This window comes from Mustelus asterias, chromosome 9 (genome assembly GCF_964213995.1).
Source record: "Mustelus asterias chromosome 9, sMusAst1.hap1.1, whole genome shotgun sequence".
NCBI classification, from domain to species: domain Eukaryota; kingdom Metazoa; phylum Chordata; class Chondrichthyes; order Carcharhiniformes; family Triakidae; genus Mustelus; species Mustelus asterias.
The window spans coordinates 72069461-72092423 of record NC_135809.1 but is presented as its reverse complement, the minus strand read 5'-3'; the positions used below and the strand labels follow the sequence as shown (position 1 = coordinate 72092423).

Sequence of the window (22963 nt, the reverse complement as noted above, 5' to 3'; positions counted from 1 at the left end):
TTATTAACTGTTGGTCGTATTCACTTCTCCCACGTCAAATCTAATTCTCATGGCGGCATGATCTCAGAATGGCGCGATGTGTGACTGGTTTCAGAAAACATGAATCTGATGAGCAGAGATCCAAGGGGGACTCAGAGATGAGTGCATTCAAGCTGCATCTTGCGTCTTCAGGGATGTGGGTGGGAGCAGGGCCTGCGTGTTCACAGCCAAGTCTGCATAGAGCTTCTTCATGGCTTCCTTGTGCTGGCCAACAGGCTTTAGTGCAGAGCTGAAGGGAGGGAAGGGCACCCTGAGGTACAAGCTTCATTGCAGGGTGAGGTGGGGGGGCGGGGGGTGGGTGGGGGGGGGGGGAGATAGTGGAGGGAGGGTGGCAATGTGGTGGGTATCAGCACAAACTGAAGGTTCCACGCAATTACCTGGGGCGGGGCGTGCGTATGGAGGTGCTATGAAGACAGAGGCAAGGCAAATGGAAAAACATGTCAAATATGAGCAGTGTTGCAGCTGAAACCATTTACTTTGAGCTCGGTTGCATGATTCAGGCTAATCACGCAATTGTGCCAACTTAAGCAGCATTAGCATGGGTCAATAATTGCTGCCCTACATTTAATCCCTCGTGCACAGACTTCCAAATTCAGTGAGTTCAGTGGTTTGACAGTACCATTGGACAAGTCAGAATATCCCCTTAGAAAGGTGGCCATGATGCACTATCTGAGGACAGCGCTCCTAATGCTTTGCCCTGTGGTTAAGTACCTATAGACAAGTGCCCCTCATGGTCCAAGCAGACAACTGTCCCTCATGATACTGCAGCAATGTTGGACAGATGTCTTGGACCAAGGTCCATGGCGGCCACCACCCTACCAGTGTTGACCTCAGTGTGTTGGCCTGTCGCTGCTATCACCTCAGTCCTAAGGCAATGGATTCATCCATTGAACCTTGCAATTTGAAGAGTGCACCAGACAACCCTTCCTAATATTTCTGATCTTGTCTTTGGAGCTCCCCAGTAAACTGAGGCATGACTGAGTCCAGAGGCTCATCATCTGACTTGGTCTCAGCAGATTCCAGGTCCCCAGCAATCCTCCAAGTGTTGCCACCCTGGGATCAGTGCAATGTGTCCACCAGATTGAGGTTCCAGGCTACTATACAATTAGATCCTACTGAGGTGTGTGTCCCTGCACTGTTAGATGGTGTAGGTGAGTGCTGTGAATGATCTTCAGTGTCCGTATCTTTAAATGGCTATTGGTGCTGTTCTCAGGGCTAGAGTCCAGTACCTGGCTCGTAGACACCTTGATTGCTTCTGAGATGTGTCTGCAAAAGACATCAGAGGTCATTAGTGCATGGCAGGGGCCTGAGAAATAGGAGGCAACACTCTCAGCAGTTATTTCTGCTTTGGCAAAGGGTCATTTGGACTCAACGCCAGCTCTTCTCTCTCCTTACAGATGCTGCCAGACTTGCTGAGATTTTCCACCATTTTCTCTTTAGATTTCTGATGGATGTTGCATTACTGGATTCTTACCTGATTCAGCACCGCCAACTTCACCATCACCACATCCTCACTGGCAAAACTGAATTGCACTTTCATCAAAGTATGTGAGGACCTTGGCCATGGTTTTACCAGTTTGCCCGCCCGCCCGAGAGCCGGGAAATCAGGATTGCACCCCATTTCTCGGCTCTTGCAAACTTACCAACACCGGATTTATGGTGCAATCAGCCTCTCGCCCATTTCTAGCGGCAGGCTGAATAAATTATTTAAATTTATTGAAATGTTTATTAGGATGTGTTTCGCGAGCCCAGCGCTCAATCGCCCGGGCTCACTTGTCTTTGTGGCCTTGCTGGGAGAGGTCCTCTCCGGCGAGGAAAACACCTGCTCCCCATGAACGGGGAACAATTGTGTTGCCCATTGCATTGAGCGACCATTGAGGCCCCCTGGGGATGTCGAGGATAAGGAGGGGGGGTGCCCAGCCTGGCTCCTTGACATTGCCCATCGGGCAGTGCCGGGCCAGGGTCTGAAGGAGTGGGGCCTATAGGGGGCAGGGCCTAGAGGGGAGGAATCTGGAGGGGGCTGGGCCAGGTTGGGACGGCCCAACCAGGGAGGGAGCGGAGCCGGCTGTTGCTCTGCATGCAATCAGTGGGGGAGCGTGGTTGGTCTGGGCGGTGGAGGCTATATTTTCGTGTGGGGTTCACAATCAGCCACAGGTTCCTGTGATGGGGGGCTGGGTTGAGGCTGGCTGCAGCAGCAGAGGCCTGACAGATCTCTCTCACTGTCAGGTCCCTGCTGCTGGAATTGTACATGTGCAGTCAGTGAGGTCTGCAATGCACAGTAGCTCCCTCTGCTGCCTGATCAGGTTGGCTGGTGAGTTTAGCCCCACCCACTGCCTCTAGTAGCTCGAAACAGTCTGCCCCATTTTTTCAAGCACTAAGTGCATATGATTGGGAGTAAAAATTCATCCAAAAAATGTCGGTGCAATTCCCCCATTTTCACGCTAGCTGGACACTTAGAATTTTTCTCATAAAATTCCACCCCTTGAGTTTGGGCATCCTTCCATCAGTTTGGGAACTCTCCCTTTATTTGTGAGCTAACTTGTCCTGCATGAAGACAGATGGAGAAAATGTAAGCATGGCACATGCCACGGCAGATGATAAGGCACCTATGGATGGTGATTGGGGTCATGGACATTATAAGGACATGACCTGCAAGGAAGATAAAGATGTCTATGGGAAAGTTAGTGGTGTTATCACTTGAACTAGCATTAAGTGAGATCCCTGAAGATGTGTGATGGGTCTGTGAGGGTGTGAGTTATGAGTGATGAAAAGTGTGACTTATGCTGGCAGGACAGAGGAGATTATTCATCCTTTGCACCACTGGATGCTATCCCCATTTGGAGGGCATTAGTGCTGACTGCCACTGCCTTCCATGCTGGATGTCACCTTGGATGAGGTTCTTCCACCAGAACATGGGTAAATTGCATTGTGGCCTTCACTGCGTCCAGGGGGCATTCAAGGGAGGCGTTGCTGAATTTATGGGCAGCATGTTTCTCGGCTTGGGGGGAGTATTGGCGTAATGGCATTGTCATAGAATCCCTGCAGTATAGAAGGATGCCATTTGGCTTATCGAGTCTGCTCTGATTCCCTAACAGAGTATCATAGAAATCATTGAAATCATAGAAACCCTACAGTGCAGGAAGAGGCCATTCGGCCCATTGAGTCTGCACCGACCACAATTCCACCCAGGCCCTACCCCCATATCCCTACATATTTTTACCCACTAATCCCTCTAACCTACACATCTCAGGACACTAAAGGGCAATTTTAGCATGGCCAATCAACCTAACCCGCACATCTTTGGACTGTGGGAGGAAACCGGAGCACCCGGAGGAAACCCACGCAGACACGAGGAGAATGTGCAAACTCTACACAGACAGTGACCCGAGCCGGGAATCGAACCCAGGTCCCTGGAGCTGTGAAGCAGCAGTGCTATCTACTGTGCTACCGTGCCGCCCATCTTGGTATCTTACCCAAATGCTCTCCCCCACCCTATCCCCATAACCCCATGCATTTACCATGGCTAATCCACCTAACCTGCTCATCTTTGAAATGTGGGAGGAAACTGGAGCACGTGGAGGAAACCCATCCAGACACAGAGAGAATATGCAAACTGGACACAGACAGTCCCCCAAGGCCAGAATTGATCCCAGGTCCCTGACGATGTGAGGCAGAAGTGCTAACCACTGTGTCACCGTGCCACCCATGTGTTGCTGGAATAGTAATACAGAGATCCAGGGTAATGCTCTGAGGTCCCATGTTCGAATACCACCAAGGCAGATGGTGAAATTTGAATTCAATAAAAATCTGGAATTTAATGCCTATTGATGATTGCTGTAAAAGCCCATCCAGTTCATTAATGTCCTTTAGGAAAGGAAATTAATCTTTACCTGTCTGGTTACGTATGAGTCCAGAACCATAGCAATGTAGTTTACTCTCAAATGCCCTTGGGGATGAGCAATAAACGCTGCCCAGCCAGCAATGCCTACACCCCACGAATGAATAAAAAAACACTATGCCAGTGGCACCCTCTTTCTTGGGGTGTACTAAGCTCTGAGGTGATAGTGGCTGGGTGAATCAGAGGCTGCCTGTCAGCAATCAGATGTGAAACCTGTGCCTCTGCATTTTTCAATCTAATTGCCAGGCAGAATCATGTTAGAAGGCACCACAAATGTCAGTGGGTGAAACGTAATTTCACCTGCCTGACTTTGGACTTTGCTGACTTCTGGGACGATTACACTATTAATGTCGAGCCTTCAGCTCGTACTATTATCCTATCAAAATATTAGAATGATATAATTTAAATTTTTACATCCTATTTAATAACCATAATCAAATTATGGTTATTAAATAGGATGTGAAAAAGCATACCGAGGTATTGATAAGGGCTGTTACGATGGTTTTCTTGTTGTATTTAAAGATTATCTCTCCGCTCAAGTAGCCAAACAAAATAACTGAGTGGTTCCAAGGTGAACTTTACTCTAGCCAGCTACAGGACCCTGAATGTCCATTGAGGGCATTCAGAGTGAAAACTCAGAAATACAAAGGTAATTAAAGTCTTAGCATCGATTACAAGTAATTAGCATATACCAAAAGAAGAGTAGAAGTTATCTCTATCCAATCGTAGTTATGGTTACATCATGCATACGTAAGGGTATAATGTCCAATTAAAACTTGTGCATGTTATATGTCAAGAAATGATAGCTATATCTCTGACCAATGGTATCTCAACCTACTGTTCCATTTTTCCTTGTTCTAATGGGCAGATATGAACTGCAGCTGCACATTATTTGATTAGATGGTCCTTGAGCGTTATCTGGGCTTCCTTTAATCAAAACCTGTCATTTGCAATAGGTTTTCCTGTGTGACTGAGCTTCAGCTTACATCTTTTGTGATTTCTAAACTTGTGTGATTTTTAACCCTTTCAGTCCCCCATTTGACCATTGGGTGACTACCCAAAAAGACACATAGGATGTTGAGAATACCTCTCCAAATCCTACAGGTGGCCCATCCAGATGTCGGGAGGCATCCTAAACAATTCTGCTGTAAATTTCAGCTTCTGACTTTCCCACTTCATCCTTCCAGTGAGCCATAAGAGCGTAGCGAGGTACTGCCAGGGCCGGCAGTTTAACTGATTTTCATTAATAACAGCGCATTATAGTGGCCCATAATAATATTACCCCCATCACTATGGTCATCCCCATCCTGATTACTTCCCACCAATTTGTTAGGCAGTTCCCTGCCGATCCTGGAACAAATATGTCCCACCAATGATATGTTCCTGATTGTTTCAGTTTGGTGGCAATCTGAGTAGCTAGGTTCACCTGGATACATCCCTTATGGGTATGTTCTTTGAAGCACCTGACTTATTCTTGGATGATTTCCATAACTTCTCATATGGCCTGTCGGACCACTTTCCTTTCGTGTCTCGTCAGTGTATAACGAGTCATCCCACCAGGCACCAAACATGCATCCTGATGTTTTTCCCGGCAAGTGGAACTTTCCCACAGTCAATGAGCCTGTTACTTGCAGACAAAAACTGTGATTACTTTCACAAAGTAAACCCCTGAGATTATCTCTGTCACTGCGGTAATTATGCATCACCGCACAGGGCCCACCTGTACTGCTTTAAATACCTCCTTCAATAATAAAATATCAACAATTATCTTGCTGGTGTTACCTAGAAATACAAAGGTAAATAAAGTCTCAGCATCGATTACGAGTAATTAGCATATACCAATAAAAGAGTAGACGTTATCTTTATCCAATCGTAGCTATGGTTATATCATGCATACATAATGTCCAAATAAAACTTGTGCATGTTATATCATGAAGAAATGATAGCTATATCTCTGACTAATGGTATCTCAACCTCCTTTTCCATTGTTCCTTGTTCTAATGGGCAGATATGAACTGCAGCTGCACATTATTCGATTAGATAGTGCTTGCGAGTTATCTGGGCTTACTTTAACCAAAGCCTGTCATTTGTATGTAGCTTTCTCTGTGTGACTGAGGTTCAGCTTACACCTTATGTGATTTTTAATCTTGTGATTTTTAACCCTTTCAGTATAATCAGGGACATGTTTGATTTTACGTTATACCAGCAAAATACTGCAGATGCTGAAAATCTGATACAAAAACAAAACTTTCTGGAAATACTCGCCATTCAGGAAGCATTTGTGGAGAAAACGAGACAAGAATTAATGGCCCAGTTTTACATTCCCAAGATGGGTTCACAGAATAGGAAAGTTTTCCGACTTGCTGAACCTACCTCAGGAAAAACTGTCCTCAGTGGCAGGATTATCATACAGAGTGTGGGTGTGTTCTAGTCTACTGCTCCGGACACAGTTTGGAGGCAGTCACGGTGGCTGTGGTGCTAAGGCAGCTGATTGAAAGGCCTGCTTCTGTTCTCTGGGATTTTGAATTAGAAGCAGCTAGGCCCTCTAGCCTTCACCACTTGCAATACCCCACCCAGTCCGCATGCCCCATCTGTAGCAACTCATGCCAAACCTTGGCCCTACCCACTCCCTAGGGCCCCCTCTTGCCCTCCATGCCATCCAGTGCCCCTATACCTAACCCCCAAGCCTATTCATTTCCTCCATGTGAATTTATGCCCCTCCACCCACCTTCCATGGCCCTTAATAGCCTCTATGAAACATAGTGCTAATTCGCCAACTCATGCTCCCCCGCCCAGCAAGCATTTCCCTGACACTCTCCGTGTTAATCTACTTCGTATCCGCCAGGGCAGACCTCTTAGAGCACGTTCTGGAGCCAATTAAGGAGCAGGACTTGGTGCTGTGTAATGTGTCAGGATTGATTGATGATCTCAGAGTGAAGAAGCCCCGAGATGGCTGTGAGCACATTGTGATTGAATGTTACTCTAGTTTGAAAGCAAGAATATGTCTAAGACTAATATTTTAAACATAAATAAGAGCAACTACATTGGCATGAAAGCTGAGCTGGCTAAAATGAACTGGGATACTAGGCTATGGCTTGGATCCACATGTAAGTGGATATTTCATAATACTTGGATATTCCTAATATAAAGAAGAATTCTAAATTGAGGACCCACCATCCATAGTTAACCAAATAAGTTCAGGAAAGCATCAAATCTTTAGAAAAACATACAACTGCTCAAAGGTGAGTCGCAAGTCAGGTGAGTGAATATAAAGAATGGCATAGAATAACTAAAAGGTTAATCAGGAGAAATAAATTAGAGTATGAGAGGAAGATAGCTATAAATGTAAAAACGGATAGCAAGAGTTTCTGCAGGCATTTAAAAAGTTATAAAGTAAAGTGAGTGTGTTTCCTCTGGAGAGTGACAATGGGGAGTCAATAGTAGATGATAAAGAAATAGTGAATGAAATTAACAAATATTTGTTTCTGTCTTCACTATAGAGGATATAAAAACACATTCCAATAATAGCTGTAAATCAGTTGGTTGAAGGGAGAGAGGCATTTGTTGAAATTACAGTTATTAGGGAAGTTGTACTGAGCAAATTAATGGAACTGCGAACTGCCAAGTCTCGAGGTGCAGATGGACTTCACCCAAGGGTCTTAAAAGAGGTGGTAATGAGGTAGTTGATCCATTGGTGTTAATTTTCTGGAAAGGTTCTATTAGACTGGAAAGTAGCAAATGTGACCTCTCTATTCAAGAAGGGAAGGAGGCAGAAAACAGGCAACTTTGTAGAGAAGGTGTTAGAATCAATCATTAAGGAGGTCATAGCTGAGCACTTGGAGAAACTCAAGGTAATTGGGAAGCGTCAGCATGATTTTGTGGAAAGGAAATCGTGTTTAACCAATTTATTAGAATTCTTTGAAGGAGTAACATACGCTGTGAATAAAGGAGAGCCTGTAGGTTGCTGTACTTGGATTTCCAGAAGACGTTTGATAAGGTGCCACATCAAAAGTATTGCATAAAATAAAAGCTCATGATGTAGGGGTTAACATATTTGTATGGGTTCAAGATTGGCTGGCTGCAGAAGACTGAGAAAATGCATTAATGAGTCTTTTTCGAAATGGCAAGATGTGATGAGTGCTAGCTATCTATTGATGTCATTTTCCATAATCCCATATTTTGTGCAAAACCACGTAAACTAAATCAAATAAACTTGGGGATCCTAGAGTCCTCTGACTGGCCTTCTAAGGTATCAATTCCTTGTGGGACCATCTTATTAAAGTTTGTTTCTGTTATTTCTTGCTAAGATAAAAGAATGCTTAGATAACTCCCATGCCCATTTATTCAGGTTGGGGGAAATATGCTGTCTATGATTTGGACAAGCCATTTGTAGGTTGCTATTTACTCCTCTTTGGTTACTTGAAATTAGTCATGTTACTTTCCTTATAACCTTAAAATACATATCAATGCCTGGAAGTTATTGGTCTGCTGAATGTAACACAGTACATTCAACTAACAGATATTAAAAATTTAAAGTTACAAAAGCTAATTACAGAACTTCACTTTAAATCAAAAGGTGTTGACACAGTGTAAAATAAAGTGATTTCTCTTGAACATCACAAGTTAAACTGCACTAATTTAATCTACCAGGCTGAATGTTTTAATACACATTTTCCTTAGCACAACGGATTTTGAATTTAAAGAACAGAACTGATGATTTTAATTGCGAGGGAGGTGGATTTCAACCTTGACATCTTGCATCACTGTCTGAAGGCCATATGTTCTTTCTTCCTTGTCAATTTTGTGTTTGATGCTAAGACCGATTTCATGTGGTAAGCTTGTATCCCACAATTCATCATAAAATAATCTCGAGGTGACATATGTAAATTGTGTGCAAACTCGGCAAGGATTAATCATTTATTGTTACTTTCTCTACCTTAAGACTGAGATTGCCTGGGCATTTGATGCTCCACATAATGGGCGCAATCTTCCTACCTCATCCCGCCTGTCAACCAGCATGGCGAGGTGGGAAGTTAGTGTGCAAACTAAAAATCAGATTCACGTCCAGCGCCTAATGGTTTGCTATCTTCCCAGCCTATTTTTCCAGACACAAACTGCTTTGCGCCAAATGGGTACGAAGCATATCAGCATGAATTTGATTTCATTTCAATATCATTAGTGAGGTCAGCATGCTCTCATCCCACCTCCTGTAATCTCCCCACCTCACTGGCGTAACGTCACACTGGCATGAATCATTACTGCTCTATAACCTCTGGTTCAGGTGCAACAATACCAAAGGGGAGCGAGAGATGAATACCACTGATTACCAACTCCTGGGGTGCAGTGGGGATGTCTCAGCTGCTGTCATAGTGTAGGATGGGATGGGGGACTTGCATGGGTGCAGGCATTTGAGGAAGCTCGTGCCAGTATAGGGGTCCTCAGGTCGGGTGTTGGCACTAGCTTATGTTGTGCGCATTCCATTGGCAGCTGAGTGACCCTCAAGTGTTGCTTATGAGGGTGGCTCCCAACCCCACTGATGTTGCTATGGTACCCTGTCATCTGTCTGCTTGACAGGTTCTGTGGTTTGTTACGGAAATTCCATCCCAGGCCTCACTAACAGAAACAAGCAACAGCTCTGGCAGCTCCGATCAAGGGCACTCGGCAGGTGTTAACACGGGCTCTTCACACTGCATGGACTCTGCAGTGCTGCCTTCAATGGGAACCAATCCAATGCTAGTCACAATGTGCCCCTTCTCCATCTGTCTGAACTGTTCGCCATTCCTGGAAGCCTCTGCACCAAACATGGCTCTCGCCATGGCTCCATGGCTCTCGCTCCTCAAACGCATTGAGGTCACGCCACTCGGGGACCCCACCTCCGCTCTTCGCCTGCTTCCTTTTGTTATGGGTCATCTTCTTCTGCAGCAACAAAAGAGGGAATTGAAAGACTGATGGCTGGAAGGATGCAGGTGTCTGGGGTGAGGGGTGACTGGGTGGGGTCTGTCAGGGCCATGCCTCGGCAGGCAGGGGTTGTGAAGGGAGATGCCAGAGGGGTTGGAGGAAGGTGCTGAGGTCGGGTGCTGGAAGGCCGTGGGGTATCAGGTAGTGGCTCAATGTGGGCATTGCAGGCGCGACAGAGTGGACTGATGTCACGATGAGACTGACACCTTTGCTGCCTGAACAAAGTAATTCATTTTCTTCCGGCATTGGCTCCCGATCCTCCATTCCAGTGCGCAATTCATGATAGTACTAGCCTGCATGGCCCGCAGAACCAAATTTAAGCCTATAGTAATTTTCAAATGCACTGACTGTCGCTGCCACTGCCTCCTTGCCCACATTGCCGGCCTGATCCCTGGGCCACCAACTGCATTGGTGGAAAAAGATGGACCTCCTCTCCACGCGCCCAGCATCTGTCCTAACTCCCTCTCTGTAAAGTGTGGGGCTGCTATACGCGTTGCCATCTTCCTGCATGACTGACTGGGTGTGCATCATTAATGTCTACATGGAGCTTCCTCCCCCATCCACCCCCCCCCCCCCCCCCCCCCCCCCCAATTAATGACCTACAGCTGCCACTTTGCGCGAATCATGTGCTTGAAGCCTCCATGCCGGCGAGAATCACACAGAGGCTTTTTCATTGCACTAAGTATCAAACAATTGAGGTGCAGGACAAACTGAAAAGACCAGCACGAATAACTCCCGTTTTTCAGACTTTTATAAGACTTAACAATTTTTATTTGGGAAGGTCACGCCCAAAATCTCTACTGCTGTGTGTCAAATGTCTCACTTCGTGTTTTCTCCTGTAAGTGTGGGTACGAGACTAGCTTCACCACCATCATTATAACTAAAAGATGAAATTTTAACTTTTGCTATGTTATTAATTCCATTCATTGATTCCTATGTGCATTAAATGTCATTCCAAATTGATTTTCACAGGGTGAGATTTTACTCCTTCACATCTTGTCTCATTATTCTTGATTACTTTCTTTTCTTTAGCCCTTGTGTGGATGATCTGTGCAACAAGAAAATCCACTTTCTTTTTTAGGTTCCAGTTTCCTTATAATTTGTATTAAATTCCATTAACCTTTGAATAATTAGATTTAGGCTCCTTTCTCTCCGACACTCCTGTCCTGCAAATCACCTCATTCAATATCATTCAAAATCATATCATGCATGGACTTACAATATTCTCCAGTGCTTCATTCATCTGTATCGATCTCATTGCTCCCCCTCATCAGGTTTGCTTGCCACTAGGCCATTAATTGTCCCAATCCAAATTGCTTACCCTTGCATTTTAATTTTTCTCATTTTGACAGGTATCGGCATGTTTAATTCTGTTCCAATTATTTTGAAATTGGTTTCTCTATGGAGTTTGTGTCAGTGCCTTGATTATTTAATTGCGTTATTTCACTCTGCTGGATCCATTAACCATTTCATGCCATGTTATTTGTCAAGTAGTTTGCATGCCTGAAACCTGCTCTTCAATGCATAATTGCAAGTACTTTCAAACCCTTGAATAAGTCTATTTTGAACTGGTTTCCTGCATATTAGTTAGTTCGCACATAACTCATCTATACACTTGTGCAGTATCTCAATATCATGCCAATACCTTCTTGATTCTCAGATGATCTTATCAAAGAATCTGAAGTCTTTGCTCATCTCTCCACATATGGTCCAGATGTCTTGGGTGGCGACCAGAGTATCGAATTTTGTTCTCTTTCCAAAGAAACAAGGACACAAGCATCACCATGAGAAAACTATCAATTTACCAGCCCCATCTATACTTTCCTTTTGCTAGAATATACATCAATGCCAGATAGAAATATTCCATTGAATTGCACCCAGTATCCTGATCCTGACTTTCTGTTTTGACTCCTGGGGCAGGATTTAATGGCCTCGCTCAAACTAGACCAGAAATTCCCACACGAGGTCAACAGACATTTCCATTGTCCGCCCCTCACTCGCTCCGATTCCGTAGGGGCGGGGTGGTAGAATTCGGCACAAGTCTCTATTTCTACATTCAATTACCATCCCTATCTAATTTGATGCATTCCTCTAGTTATTATCATATCCCAGTCACGAGCCCTTGAGAAGTTTTGCAGTCCAATAAATTATCTTCATAACATCTTGAAAACAGAAATCAAACATTTCTATTTGACAGTACATTCCAGACAGTAACATAATTTGATCGCTTGTTGGTGGTCTTAAATTACATTTTCAAAAGTAACTTGTCGACAAGCAGAGTCACATTCCCCAGCCCCTCTCCCCTTCCAAGGGTTCTTCTCTTAACTTGTTCACTTCCTCATCTCTCATTTGTACATCACGTACATGGTCCTTTCCTTCAATGCTCATATATCCCACTGAATTATTTCCCTTATTCTTACCTATAGTAGCCATGATGTGGAGATGCCAGCGTTGGACTGGGTGGGCACAGTAAGAAGTCTTTCCTCATCAGGTTAAAGTCCAACAGGTTTATTTGGAATCATGAGCTATCAGAGCGCTGCTCCTTCATCAGTTGAGTCTCATTAAGTTCTCCCATTGAGCCCTTTTGGCGTCAGACACGGTCTTCAGCCTTCCCATGTTCAGAATTTGTATGAGGGTGTGCTCTGTGTGTAGAATCACTTCCCCCAAACATGTAATCAGTTTGCTCACTTTAACTGCCCTTACTGCACAGTCCAAGGCTTGAATACATCCGCTAAATCCTGCAGCGACTGCTGACTGCTTGTTAGAATAATAAGCTACAGGTTGCTTATATGGCTTTATATGTGAAATGGCTTTATATGGCTAATGGGCGAATCAAATCTGGCTGCCCTAAAGCTGGTGCTGTTGCTAAATTAGTGGAGAATGCAACCTCGCACTCCTCTGTCCGTTCTGTCTTTTGTAACTCTGCACTAGATGCTCGTCCTCCTTTCACTAGATTTTGAATCGGGCTGACTGCTGCTGCAATACTGAGAGTCTACAAATAAATTCTCAAATGTCTTGCAGCTACTGCAAAACTTTTTCCACTTACAGTTACCTGTAAAACAAAACACAAAATATCCATTCTGCTTGGAGCAAAATGGGTCAATTCATCTGAGCATGTCTGACAATTCAAAACCTTAATGTTTTGTAATACCTAATTCCTGCAGAAATATGAATACATCTTCAGCTGTGATGAGCTTTATCTGTTAGCAAACAAGAGTAATTCTCTGTTAGTTTGAAAAGGGGTGGAGTAAAAGTTCTCAAATGGATGTCATTGCGTCACCATCCTTTTATTTTAATCTAATAAGAATCTGGTCCAGGACACATTTTCATTTAACGGTCTCTCCTTTTTAACTTTTTCTCAGTATCCAATCTCAAAATTTTGTTTTTGTTGTGGCAATTGTGTCTGAAACAACTCTTTAAACCTGACAAGAAGCTTTAACCCAAGATCAGTCCAACACATGATTTGTCCTAATGATTTGAAAATTTTAATTAACCATTACAAATTTAAACTGTCATTCTCACTTCTGTGAATTTGTATCTGGATTAAAATTCCCACATTATTCAAAATATCCTGGACTCATGCTTCAGGCCATTAAACATTCATAACTTTTGAAAAAATAGCTTTATTAATTACGCTTCCCCTTTTTATCTATTTGACTTAAATCACTTAAATTATGATCACAATATCAGACAGAAAATATTGAAGGTTGAAACATACAATCTATAAATATCATCCATACACAAGCAGAGAAACATAGCACATGCTTTAAACTTCAACAACCAAAATGAATTCAGTAAGCATTCTTGTGATTCTGTTTTTAAACTTCCAAAATCCTGTAATTAAAGACTCAAGATAAGGTTAATTCCCCAGAAAGAGAAACCTTAACAAATGTAGCCCAAAACAATGATAAAACACATCTGTGAACATCCACTTAAAACTAACAAAACATACAGATTCTCAAAGCTCGTAAATTTCAAACAGTTAAGGCTCATTATTCTCTTGCAGCTATTATCACCAAGCACATATTTATTTCTATTTATCTACTAACTTCCAGACGCAAGTATGATAAAAATGTGTTTGACCAGTGATTACATGTGCTGTAGCTGTGGTGTTCAATTGTGTGCACATTGTGTGAAGAAAGCCTCTCTCATAAATAATACAGTCATGGTCCTTGACTGTTATCTCTAGCTAAGGCAAATAGTTTCTTATCAGCAGTTTCTCTGTAGGATTTTGACAGCTAGTAGCTTATGTGATTTTTAAGCTCATATGATTTTTAACTCTTTTAATTATGGAGGAGGTTTACGAGATTGACTGTAATTACTGGAATGAGCGTGTTGTCTTATGATAGGTAAGACAGCTTGGGTTTGATTCCACTGGAGTTCAGAAGCCTGGTGACTTGATTTAAGTATGAAAGATCATGAGTGGTCTTGACAAGGTGGATGTGGAATGGATGTATCCTCTTGAGTGAGTTTGGACTGTTTTAAAATTAGGGATCACCCCTTTAGGACAGAGATGAGGGAATTGTTTTCTCTAAGGGTTATGCAAATTTGGAACTCTGCCTCAAAAGTTGGTGGGAATGGATAATTGAATATTTTTATGGTGTATGTGGATTCTTGTTAGGGAAGGGAATCCAAGGTTATCGGGGGTAGATGGAAACTAAGAACTTGACACACAAACAGATCTGCCATGGTCTTATCAAATGATGGAGCAGGCTCAAGGGGATGAATAACCTACTTCTATTATTTTGTATGTTCCTCAGGATCCATGATGTGATGAAATAAAATGAAGTTCAAAGTTTCTATTATGGGCTTCACTAAATTAAAAAAACACTCTCATTGATAGAAGTCCGTTCAGTACATTTAAATGTCCTCAAATACTTAATCCTGTATAAAAACAAACATTTGTATTCATAATCCCACACCGAAGCCAGTTAACCTCTGAACCTCTCAAGTGCTGTCAATTAAACTGTGAACTTGCAGCCCCACCCCTACTGTCATGATGGTAGGTTGTGAAATCAGTCAAGCAGTAGTAATAATACCTTGTGACTGGAGCTGAAAACGAAACTGTAAGAAAACAACACAGAAATCTATCGAGGAAGGGAACAATGACTACAGCTCACAAGGATCTATCATCTTGACTCAGTGCTAATTCTCGATCTCGAAATTAAAAGGTCATGGGCTCAAGTCCCATGCCAAGATGGCCCTTAGGAATATGTCAACAAACAGCTACTGAAATTGCAAGCACAGAATATTATCAACTCAGATACAGAGTTATATATGGTGGTAGAGTTGTTAGCACTGCTGCTTCACAATGTCAGGGACCCTGGTTCAATTCTGGCCCTGGGTGACTGTGTAGAGTTTGCATCTCCCATGACTTTGTGGTTTCCTCTAGATGCTTCAGTTTCCTCAAGGTGCTCCAGCTTCCTCCCACAGTCCAGAGATGTGCAGGTTAGGTGGATTGGCCATGCTAAATTGCCCTTTAGTATCCAAAGGTGCGGATGCTACATTTAACCATGGTAAATGTGTGGAGTTACAGGGATATTAGGCCTGGGTAAGATGGTCCTTTAGAGAATCAGTGCAGACTTGATGGGTCAAATGGCCTCTTTTTGTCCTGTAGGGATTCTATGGTGAGGCAGACTAGTTTTTCTTTTCAAAATTTAGTGAGCAAGGGATTTAAATGACTTTTCTGTTTGACAGTTCACAGAGCGTATGTGCCTTTTTATAAGCATTCACCTTTGCTTTTAAATATCGTATGTCACACACTGCAGGAAATGGACCATGTTCCAGCTAAATATTAGCACCGAGTTTAAATAGTCCTGCTGCATTCACAATATCAGTTGTATGCTCTGATGGCATGTTGAAAATTGATCCTTGTATCCTTCCTGATGTAACAGAGCAGACTGGCCCTGTATTTAACATGAACTATTGTGAAAGGAAGATTTTGCTTTTGAATAGAATAGCCCAAAGTAAGTGCAATGGGGCACTCATTTAATTACTTTCAACATTTAATTGCTATTGCACACAACTAGGAACATAATAATAGGATGTATGACTGAATTGGTTGAGGATTGCCAACATTCATCTTTGAAAAATAGGCCATTTGGTTTTTATGTATTTTTGCATAAGCAAACGATGCATCATTCCCTTAGCATTTCCTTCAAGTCTTGCAGTGGGACTAGAGCTCAAGACCTTTTAATTCAGAGATAGAAAACTAGCACTGAGCCAAAGTGATAGATCCTTGTGAGCTACGTCATTGTTCCCTTCCTCAATAGATTCCTGTGTTGTTTTCATACAGTTTTGTTTTCTGCTCCATTCACAAGGTTGAATGGGCTGGTGAAGGCATGGTGGTAAAACTGTTGGATTAGTAATCCAAGAGGCCAGACTAAAAATTTCCCACAGTAGTCGGGGGAATTTAAATTCAGTTAATTATCAGCAAGCTTTACCAGAATAGTTCTGATGAAAGGTCATCAACCTGAAATATTAGCACATTCTTCATAGAGGCTGCTGAGTATTTCGAGCATTTTCTGCTCTTATCTCAGATTTCTAGCATCTGGAGTATTTTGTTTTTGTACTAATGGAATGCTTGGTTTATTAAATATTGTAAAATCCATCCATCACAACCTTGATAATGAACAATGTGCATGATGTTCTTTTCTTTTAGGATACTCTAATTAAGTTGACTGATGGACACTATCAGATAACACCTCCAAATGCTGCAAGAAGACTCAAAGTGGTCAGCAATCCACTATATCTAAAATTTGATTTAAGAATCAATGAAAAGTTTGAGCTAACTATTATCTGGAACAAGAATATGAATGCCTACATCTCAATTACTAGACTATCAGAGGTAACTCAAACCAAATTCCTAACAATATTTTGGCGTTTTTATAGATGGAAGTAAACTGCAAATGTAAGAATGAAACTGGTTTCAAGTCATTTTGTGCAAGGATTGCACTGTCACCTCTAAAATATGCTGGGCGGAATTTTCCAGTACCGCCTGCCATGGAAATTGTAGCGGGCGGGGGACAGATCATGCATTGGTCCGTTGAACTCAGGCGGGATTTTCCGGTCTTGCAGGCGTGCGCGACCGAAAAATCCCACCCGATATTTTGGCCTATTATGTTAGGAAAACAAAGATAGTTTAAGGGATTTATATTTCTATTGGTAAACATTAGAAATAAGGCATGGTTTTAAGTCAGTTTTATTTAATGTTTCTGTGGAAGGAAAGGTAAAACCTTTCTTGCTGGACTATTATCTGGAACAAGAATATGAATGCTTATATCTCAATTACTAGGCTATTCGAGGTAACAGAGGTGTTTATATGCATGGGGGTTGGTTTCAGTTCCAATCATGATTCTATTGTCCTCAGAGAGGGTAGTGGCGTGAAGAGTAAAGGGAAGTAAGAGTGGTTGCTTCGCAATTGAGAATCTTTTAAGATAGGAAGGCTTTCTGTTATTAGTTTAGCTGAATTTGTTTGCAGTTGAAGATAAATCCTGGGGAGTGAACATCTCTGTACTTTGCTGGAGGAAAGACGGGAGAAGACGGGAGCTGCAAAGAACCAGTTATGGTCTAGATAACCTGGGGAATTGGGACAGAAAGAATGTTTTGAAACAACTGAAGTTAAGAGAACAGAGACCAAGATGTTGTTCAGAAGAATTCAAGGAAGAGTAAACAATGTGTGCTGAGTTAAAGAGACAATAGTCGTAGCCAGATTTAAACTTGGTGTGCAGACTTCAGAGGTAAATCAAAAGTTTGATGTCATTTTAATAGTCTATGAATTGAGAGTTAAAGCAATTGTGAACAGTTTGTACAGCAATCACGACAAAGCAGTTCTAAAGTGTATGGTGTAAAACCTGGATACTGAATTTGCTGTTAAAAGTGGGGTGGAAGCTTTGTTTAAAAGAGTCATTTGGAAAACCTGGACTGCATTTTGGAATGCAAACCTCGAATGGAAAACATTATGTGAAAGTGTGTTTTTGGGAGTAGAGTTTGGAAATTCTCATGTGACAATCATCTGAGGGATTCTGAGGAGGAATCCACACACGCTAAGGGCAATTTGGCATGGCCAATCCACCTAACCCACACATCTTTGGACTGTGGGAGGAAACCAGAGCACCCGGAGGAAACCCATCCATTCACGGGGTGAATGTGCAAACTCCACACAGACAGTGACCCAAGCCGGGAATCGAACCCAGGTTCCTGGCGCTGTGAGGCAGCAGTGCTAACCACTGTGCCACCATGCCGCTGGAATTTGCTGGAATTTCTATATATTGTATAGATACAAATGCTATGAGATCATTTCCAATATTTTATAAAGCTTTATATGGACTAGTAAATTTGACACTGTGTTGGATAATATTTTACTTCTGCTTTAAATCCATCCAACTATTCTACACTATCCTCCATTCTCACTATGCTGTTTAAAATTCTCACCAATTTTCCCACTTGCGATATCTGTGTTTAACATTATTTACTGCTTGGGAAAAGTTACTCGAACACTACTAACTGTGACTAGCACAGTTGATGACACAATGGTATGAGTGCAGTCCACATTGTTGGATGAAAATCTGCTCTCTGTGATGGTTGAAATCATCCTATAATGAAATAATTTGTACATCCTCAAAATTTGTTTCAGATCCTAGATCAATATTATTACATTAATATGAAATGTGAACACATAGAATGTTCAATGGGACTTTAATTTGTTAAGTTCATTGACTAATTTCAATTCTTATGTAGGTTATCTGAATTTTTTACTTTTAAAAACTGATGTTCTTCCATTTTGTCAGTTTACAGTATGTGGATTGTGTGGCAATTACAATGGTAATGTGGATGATGAATATATAACCCAGAACAAATATTTAGTTTCCAATGTACTGGCCTTTGCAAATTCTTGGAAGGAGGATCCAACATGCAGAGATGTGACCGAAGTTGTATTTCCATGTCATAAAAATCCATATCGTTTGGCCAGGGCTGAAAAAATGTGTGCTATCATTAACAGTAAGACGTTTGAACCATGTCACAAACTGGTGAGTATATTTAACACTCAAGATCTTATTGAAGTTCTTCATTGCTATGACAGAAATTAAGTAATTTTTGGGATGAATTTTATCAATTTCCGTCACTTTGTCCCTGTAAATTTGACTCATTTGATTTTATAGAAAATCCAGCATCGTGCATCATTGGGGTTTTCATCAAGCTTACACTGAAGCTAAGGTGGCAAAGTGGAAAAGACCCTGGGGATTTCCACCTCTTTTTAGTACAAGTTCTTTACTGTTGGCTACAGTATTCATAAGGTTAAAACTGTTCCTTCCAAGATAAGCTTGCAAGATGTAGAAAAACACTCTTGAAAAAAGAGGTCTTTAAGATTATGAAAGCTTGTGGTAGAATAGATAGAAAGAAAATGTTACCTCTTATGGGAAAGAGCATAACTAGAGGTCATCAATATAAATCAAATGGAGAATTCCGAAGGAACCTTTTCACCAGTGGGATGGTAAGAATGTGGAACTCGCTACCACAGAGTTGAAGTGAACAGAATGGATGCATTTAATGAGAAACTAGGTAAGCATATGAGGGAGAAGGGAACAGATGGTAGGTTTGAATGGAAAAAAATGGGAGGAGGCTTGGGTAGAGCATAAACATTGGAATTGACTTGTTGGGCCGAATGGCCTGTTTCTGAGCTGTATATCCTATATAATCCTACTTGCATATAAAAATAGCATCTGTGAAGAGATACTATTCAGTTCAGTTCAATAACGTTTCAGAATTGGAGCAAGGTAAAAATGGAGAAAAGGAGGGGAGGAAATGACAAAAGAGGTCTGCAGGGTGGAAAGTGGGAGTGATTAAAAGTTCTTTGGAACATCTTGCATCGTAAAGTCCTTCTTTTGTTTCAAAGTAATGACTGTGCAAGGCAGAAGTTAGTGGTAATTAAATAAACAAAATATAGGTCTAGAGGAGCTGCAAATGTCAACACCAAGACTATTACAAGCATCTACTGTTAGAAAAAATTGAAGAAATGGTTATGATTATAAGTTTTGTTTTATTCATTCATAGCATTTATTTCCTGAGCCTAACTGCCTTTGAACTGAGTGGCTTTCTTGGCCATTTCATAGAGTAAAATTCCTACAGTGCAGAAAGAGGCCATTTGACTCATTGAGTCTGCATGGATCACAATCCCACCCAAGCCCTGTATCCATAACCCAACTTATTTAACCTGCTAACTCCCTGACACTAAGGGACAATTTAACATAGCCAATCAACTTAACCTGCACATCTTGGACTGTGTGAGGAAACCGGAGCAACTAAAAGAAACCCATGCAGATACGGGGTAAACATGCAAACTCCACATCTTTACCCAAGCCGGGAATCGAACCCAGGTCCCTGGTGCTGTGAGGCAGCAGTGATAACTATGGTGCCACCGTGCCACCCCTATTTCAGAGGGCATTTAAGAGTCAACAACATTATTGTAGATCTGGAGTCACATATAGGCGAGACCAGGTAAAGATGGCAGATTTCCTTCCATGATTGTTTCATGGCAATCATTAGACTTACAATTCCTGAGTCTCAATATTACTAGTCCAGTGACAATAACACTATGCCACCGCCTCCAATCAATGTTGAGTGTGGAGGGATATAAAAATCCCCAGATTTCCAGCATTCTGTTTTTTTATAGAAAATACACATTTCCAGTTATTTAAGTTATTGGCCATGAAATTCAATAAGGTCCAGCAGCTATGGGCATCAGGTTGTGCAACTACCCATCATGCCCATTGCTTTCAGTGCAAGACATTAGCAAACTTTAAGCTTCCTGCTCATTTGAATGTTTATAGTGTCCAGCCAATTCTCAACGTGCTGTTCAGTGACTATGTGTTCTGGGCTCCAGGTTTTTGCAATACTAGTGCCGCTTAAAGCTGACATGCACTTCTTAAAGCCAGCCTGCACCTCTTAATGAGAAGGTACATTGTGGCTGGAGCAGGTAGCAGAAGAGAATGTGAACAAGATGAAGAGTGAATTATGGCACAATATTCAGACAGAAGACGCCAAATTTTCTAATGCTTAACTTGAGGCCTTGGTTGAGGAGATGTAGACCTGTCGATTGAGTGATGTCACCCATCTGAAGGGGGCCAGGAGACTCTCCAACATCCAGTGGTGGAAGAGCAGAAATTTCCTCCAACTTACTATTGGGAAGACTTATTCCTTCACTGGAGAGTATAGGTTCCAAGCTCTGTGCCAAGTTGTGTCGGACTCTGTTTGTGATGTCACCCATCTGAAGGGGGCCAGGCACAACTGCCAGCTCAGATACAGAAACTATGCAGTGTAGAAGATAGCTTGGGCACTTGAGAAAAGACATTGAACATGATTGGCCTGCAGGAGATGAACATGGCACAGATAGTGAACAAAGTAAGATTGCAAATAAGTTCTGCAGAGGACTGGAAAAAGGGGTTAGTTGTGATGGCCTACGGAATACAGAATGATGGCTGCAGTCCAAAGATGTGCGGGTTAGGTTGATTGGCCATGCTAAATTGCCCCTTACTATCAGAGGGACTAGCTAGGTCTGCAAGTGCTCTCATGGTGTTCGTTATTATTCCTTCACGGAACTTGGCTATCAGTTTCTGCTCAGGTAAGCGTTCTCCAAGGCGGCCTTCACAACACACGACAGCGCAGAGTCGCTGAGCAGAAACTGATAGCCAAGTTCCGCACACATGAGGATGGCCTAAACCGGGATGTTGGATTTATGTCACATTATCAGTAACCCCCACAGCTCGCCACAGCTTTCCCTCTGATCTTGCATAATAGCACTAGCTGTTCTGTCTGGAGACAATACACATCTCTTTAACCTGTGTTTAATGTTCCCTCCACCCACATTATCTGTACCTTTTAAGACCTGGCTGGCTGTAGAGATTTGCATTCTAATTAGTATTCTGTAACTTGATTTCTGTGTCTGTGTACTGTTGGAGAACAGATAACTACTCCATCTGACGAAGGGGCATCGCTCCGAAAGCTTATGGTATTTGCTACCAAATAAACCTGTTGGACTTTAACCTGGTGTTGTGAGACTTCTTACTGTGCTTACCCCAGTCCAACGCCGGCATCTCCACATCTCAATTATCATAGCAGCAATGATCCCTCACCCCACCCCATCAGCACACCTGCAAGTGCTCACTTGCCTTCTTCTCAGTGCTAACAAGCAACCTGTATTTAACTTGCTGGAATGCTCTCCCAAACTGTCTGCAGCTGATTTGCCATAACAAGGGGCAGCTCCATAAAAACCCCAAGGATGGATAGGCAGACAGGCAGTGCAGGAAAAAATGTCCAAGAAGCCAGCACCCCGATTCACAGAGGGTGTCCTCAGCAGGTTGTTGGATGCTGCAGACACGAGGCGGGGCACCCTCTTCCCCCCAGCAGGACGCAGACCCGGAGAGGTGATCACGGCAAAGCGGTCTGGGAAGCAGTTGCCACCTCGGTCAGTGCCATGGCACTGGCCCCCAGAACGGGGAAGCAGTGCCACAAAAAGGTCAATGACCTCATTGGTGCAGCAAGGGTCAGTGCTTAACCCCATCTCGCATCTTCCCTCAAGTCACCTCAAGATGCCCCCAGCATCCTGCATGCTTCCAGCCCCTGACCCCCATGCACCTCCTTCCAACCCCTCCAAGAGTATCACGCGCTTATCCTCGTGGGCCACTCCCTGATACTCTGCAGGAGTCAAGTCATCATTTCTTTCTTCACAGGAGAAGTCTGACAATAACACCCATGAGAGGGTGAAGACAGGGGGTGGTGAGCCAGACCTACGGGTCCTGACCCCCTTTGAGGAGGGTGCACTGGAGCTGTCCAAAGAAGGGAACATCTGAGCTGTTAGCAACAGAATGGTCGGGCTGGAGTCAAGAAGTGAGCACCGGTCAACCAATTTGAGGCAATTATTAGGGGGCATGGGTTAAGGGTGTGAGCGCAAAGTTTAAAGGAGATGTACGAGGCTTGTTTACTTACACTGAGGTGGTGGATGCCTGGAGCTCGCTGCCAGATGAAGTTGTGGAAGCAGATACAATAGTGACTTTTAAGGGGCGTCTTGAT

The 22963-nt window shown here is 42.8% G+C and overlaps 1 protein-coding gene across 1 annotated transcript in view; it reads left to right on the top strand.

The window, feature by feature from the left end:
• LOC144499245 (mucin-6-like) overlaps nucleotides 1-22963 on the top strand; it is a 185375-nt gene that overhangs the window by 148229 nt on the left and 14183 nt on the right. Inside the window, exons 19-20 of the mRNA XM_078221362.1 lie at nucleotides 16557-16742; nucleotides 18685-18924. Of these exons, the coding sequence (XP_078077488.1) occupies nucleotides 16557-16742; nucleotides 18685-18924 (426 nt within the window). The remainder of the gene's footprint in view (nucleotides 1-16556; nucleotides 16743-18684; nucleotides 18925-22963) is intronic.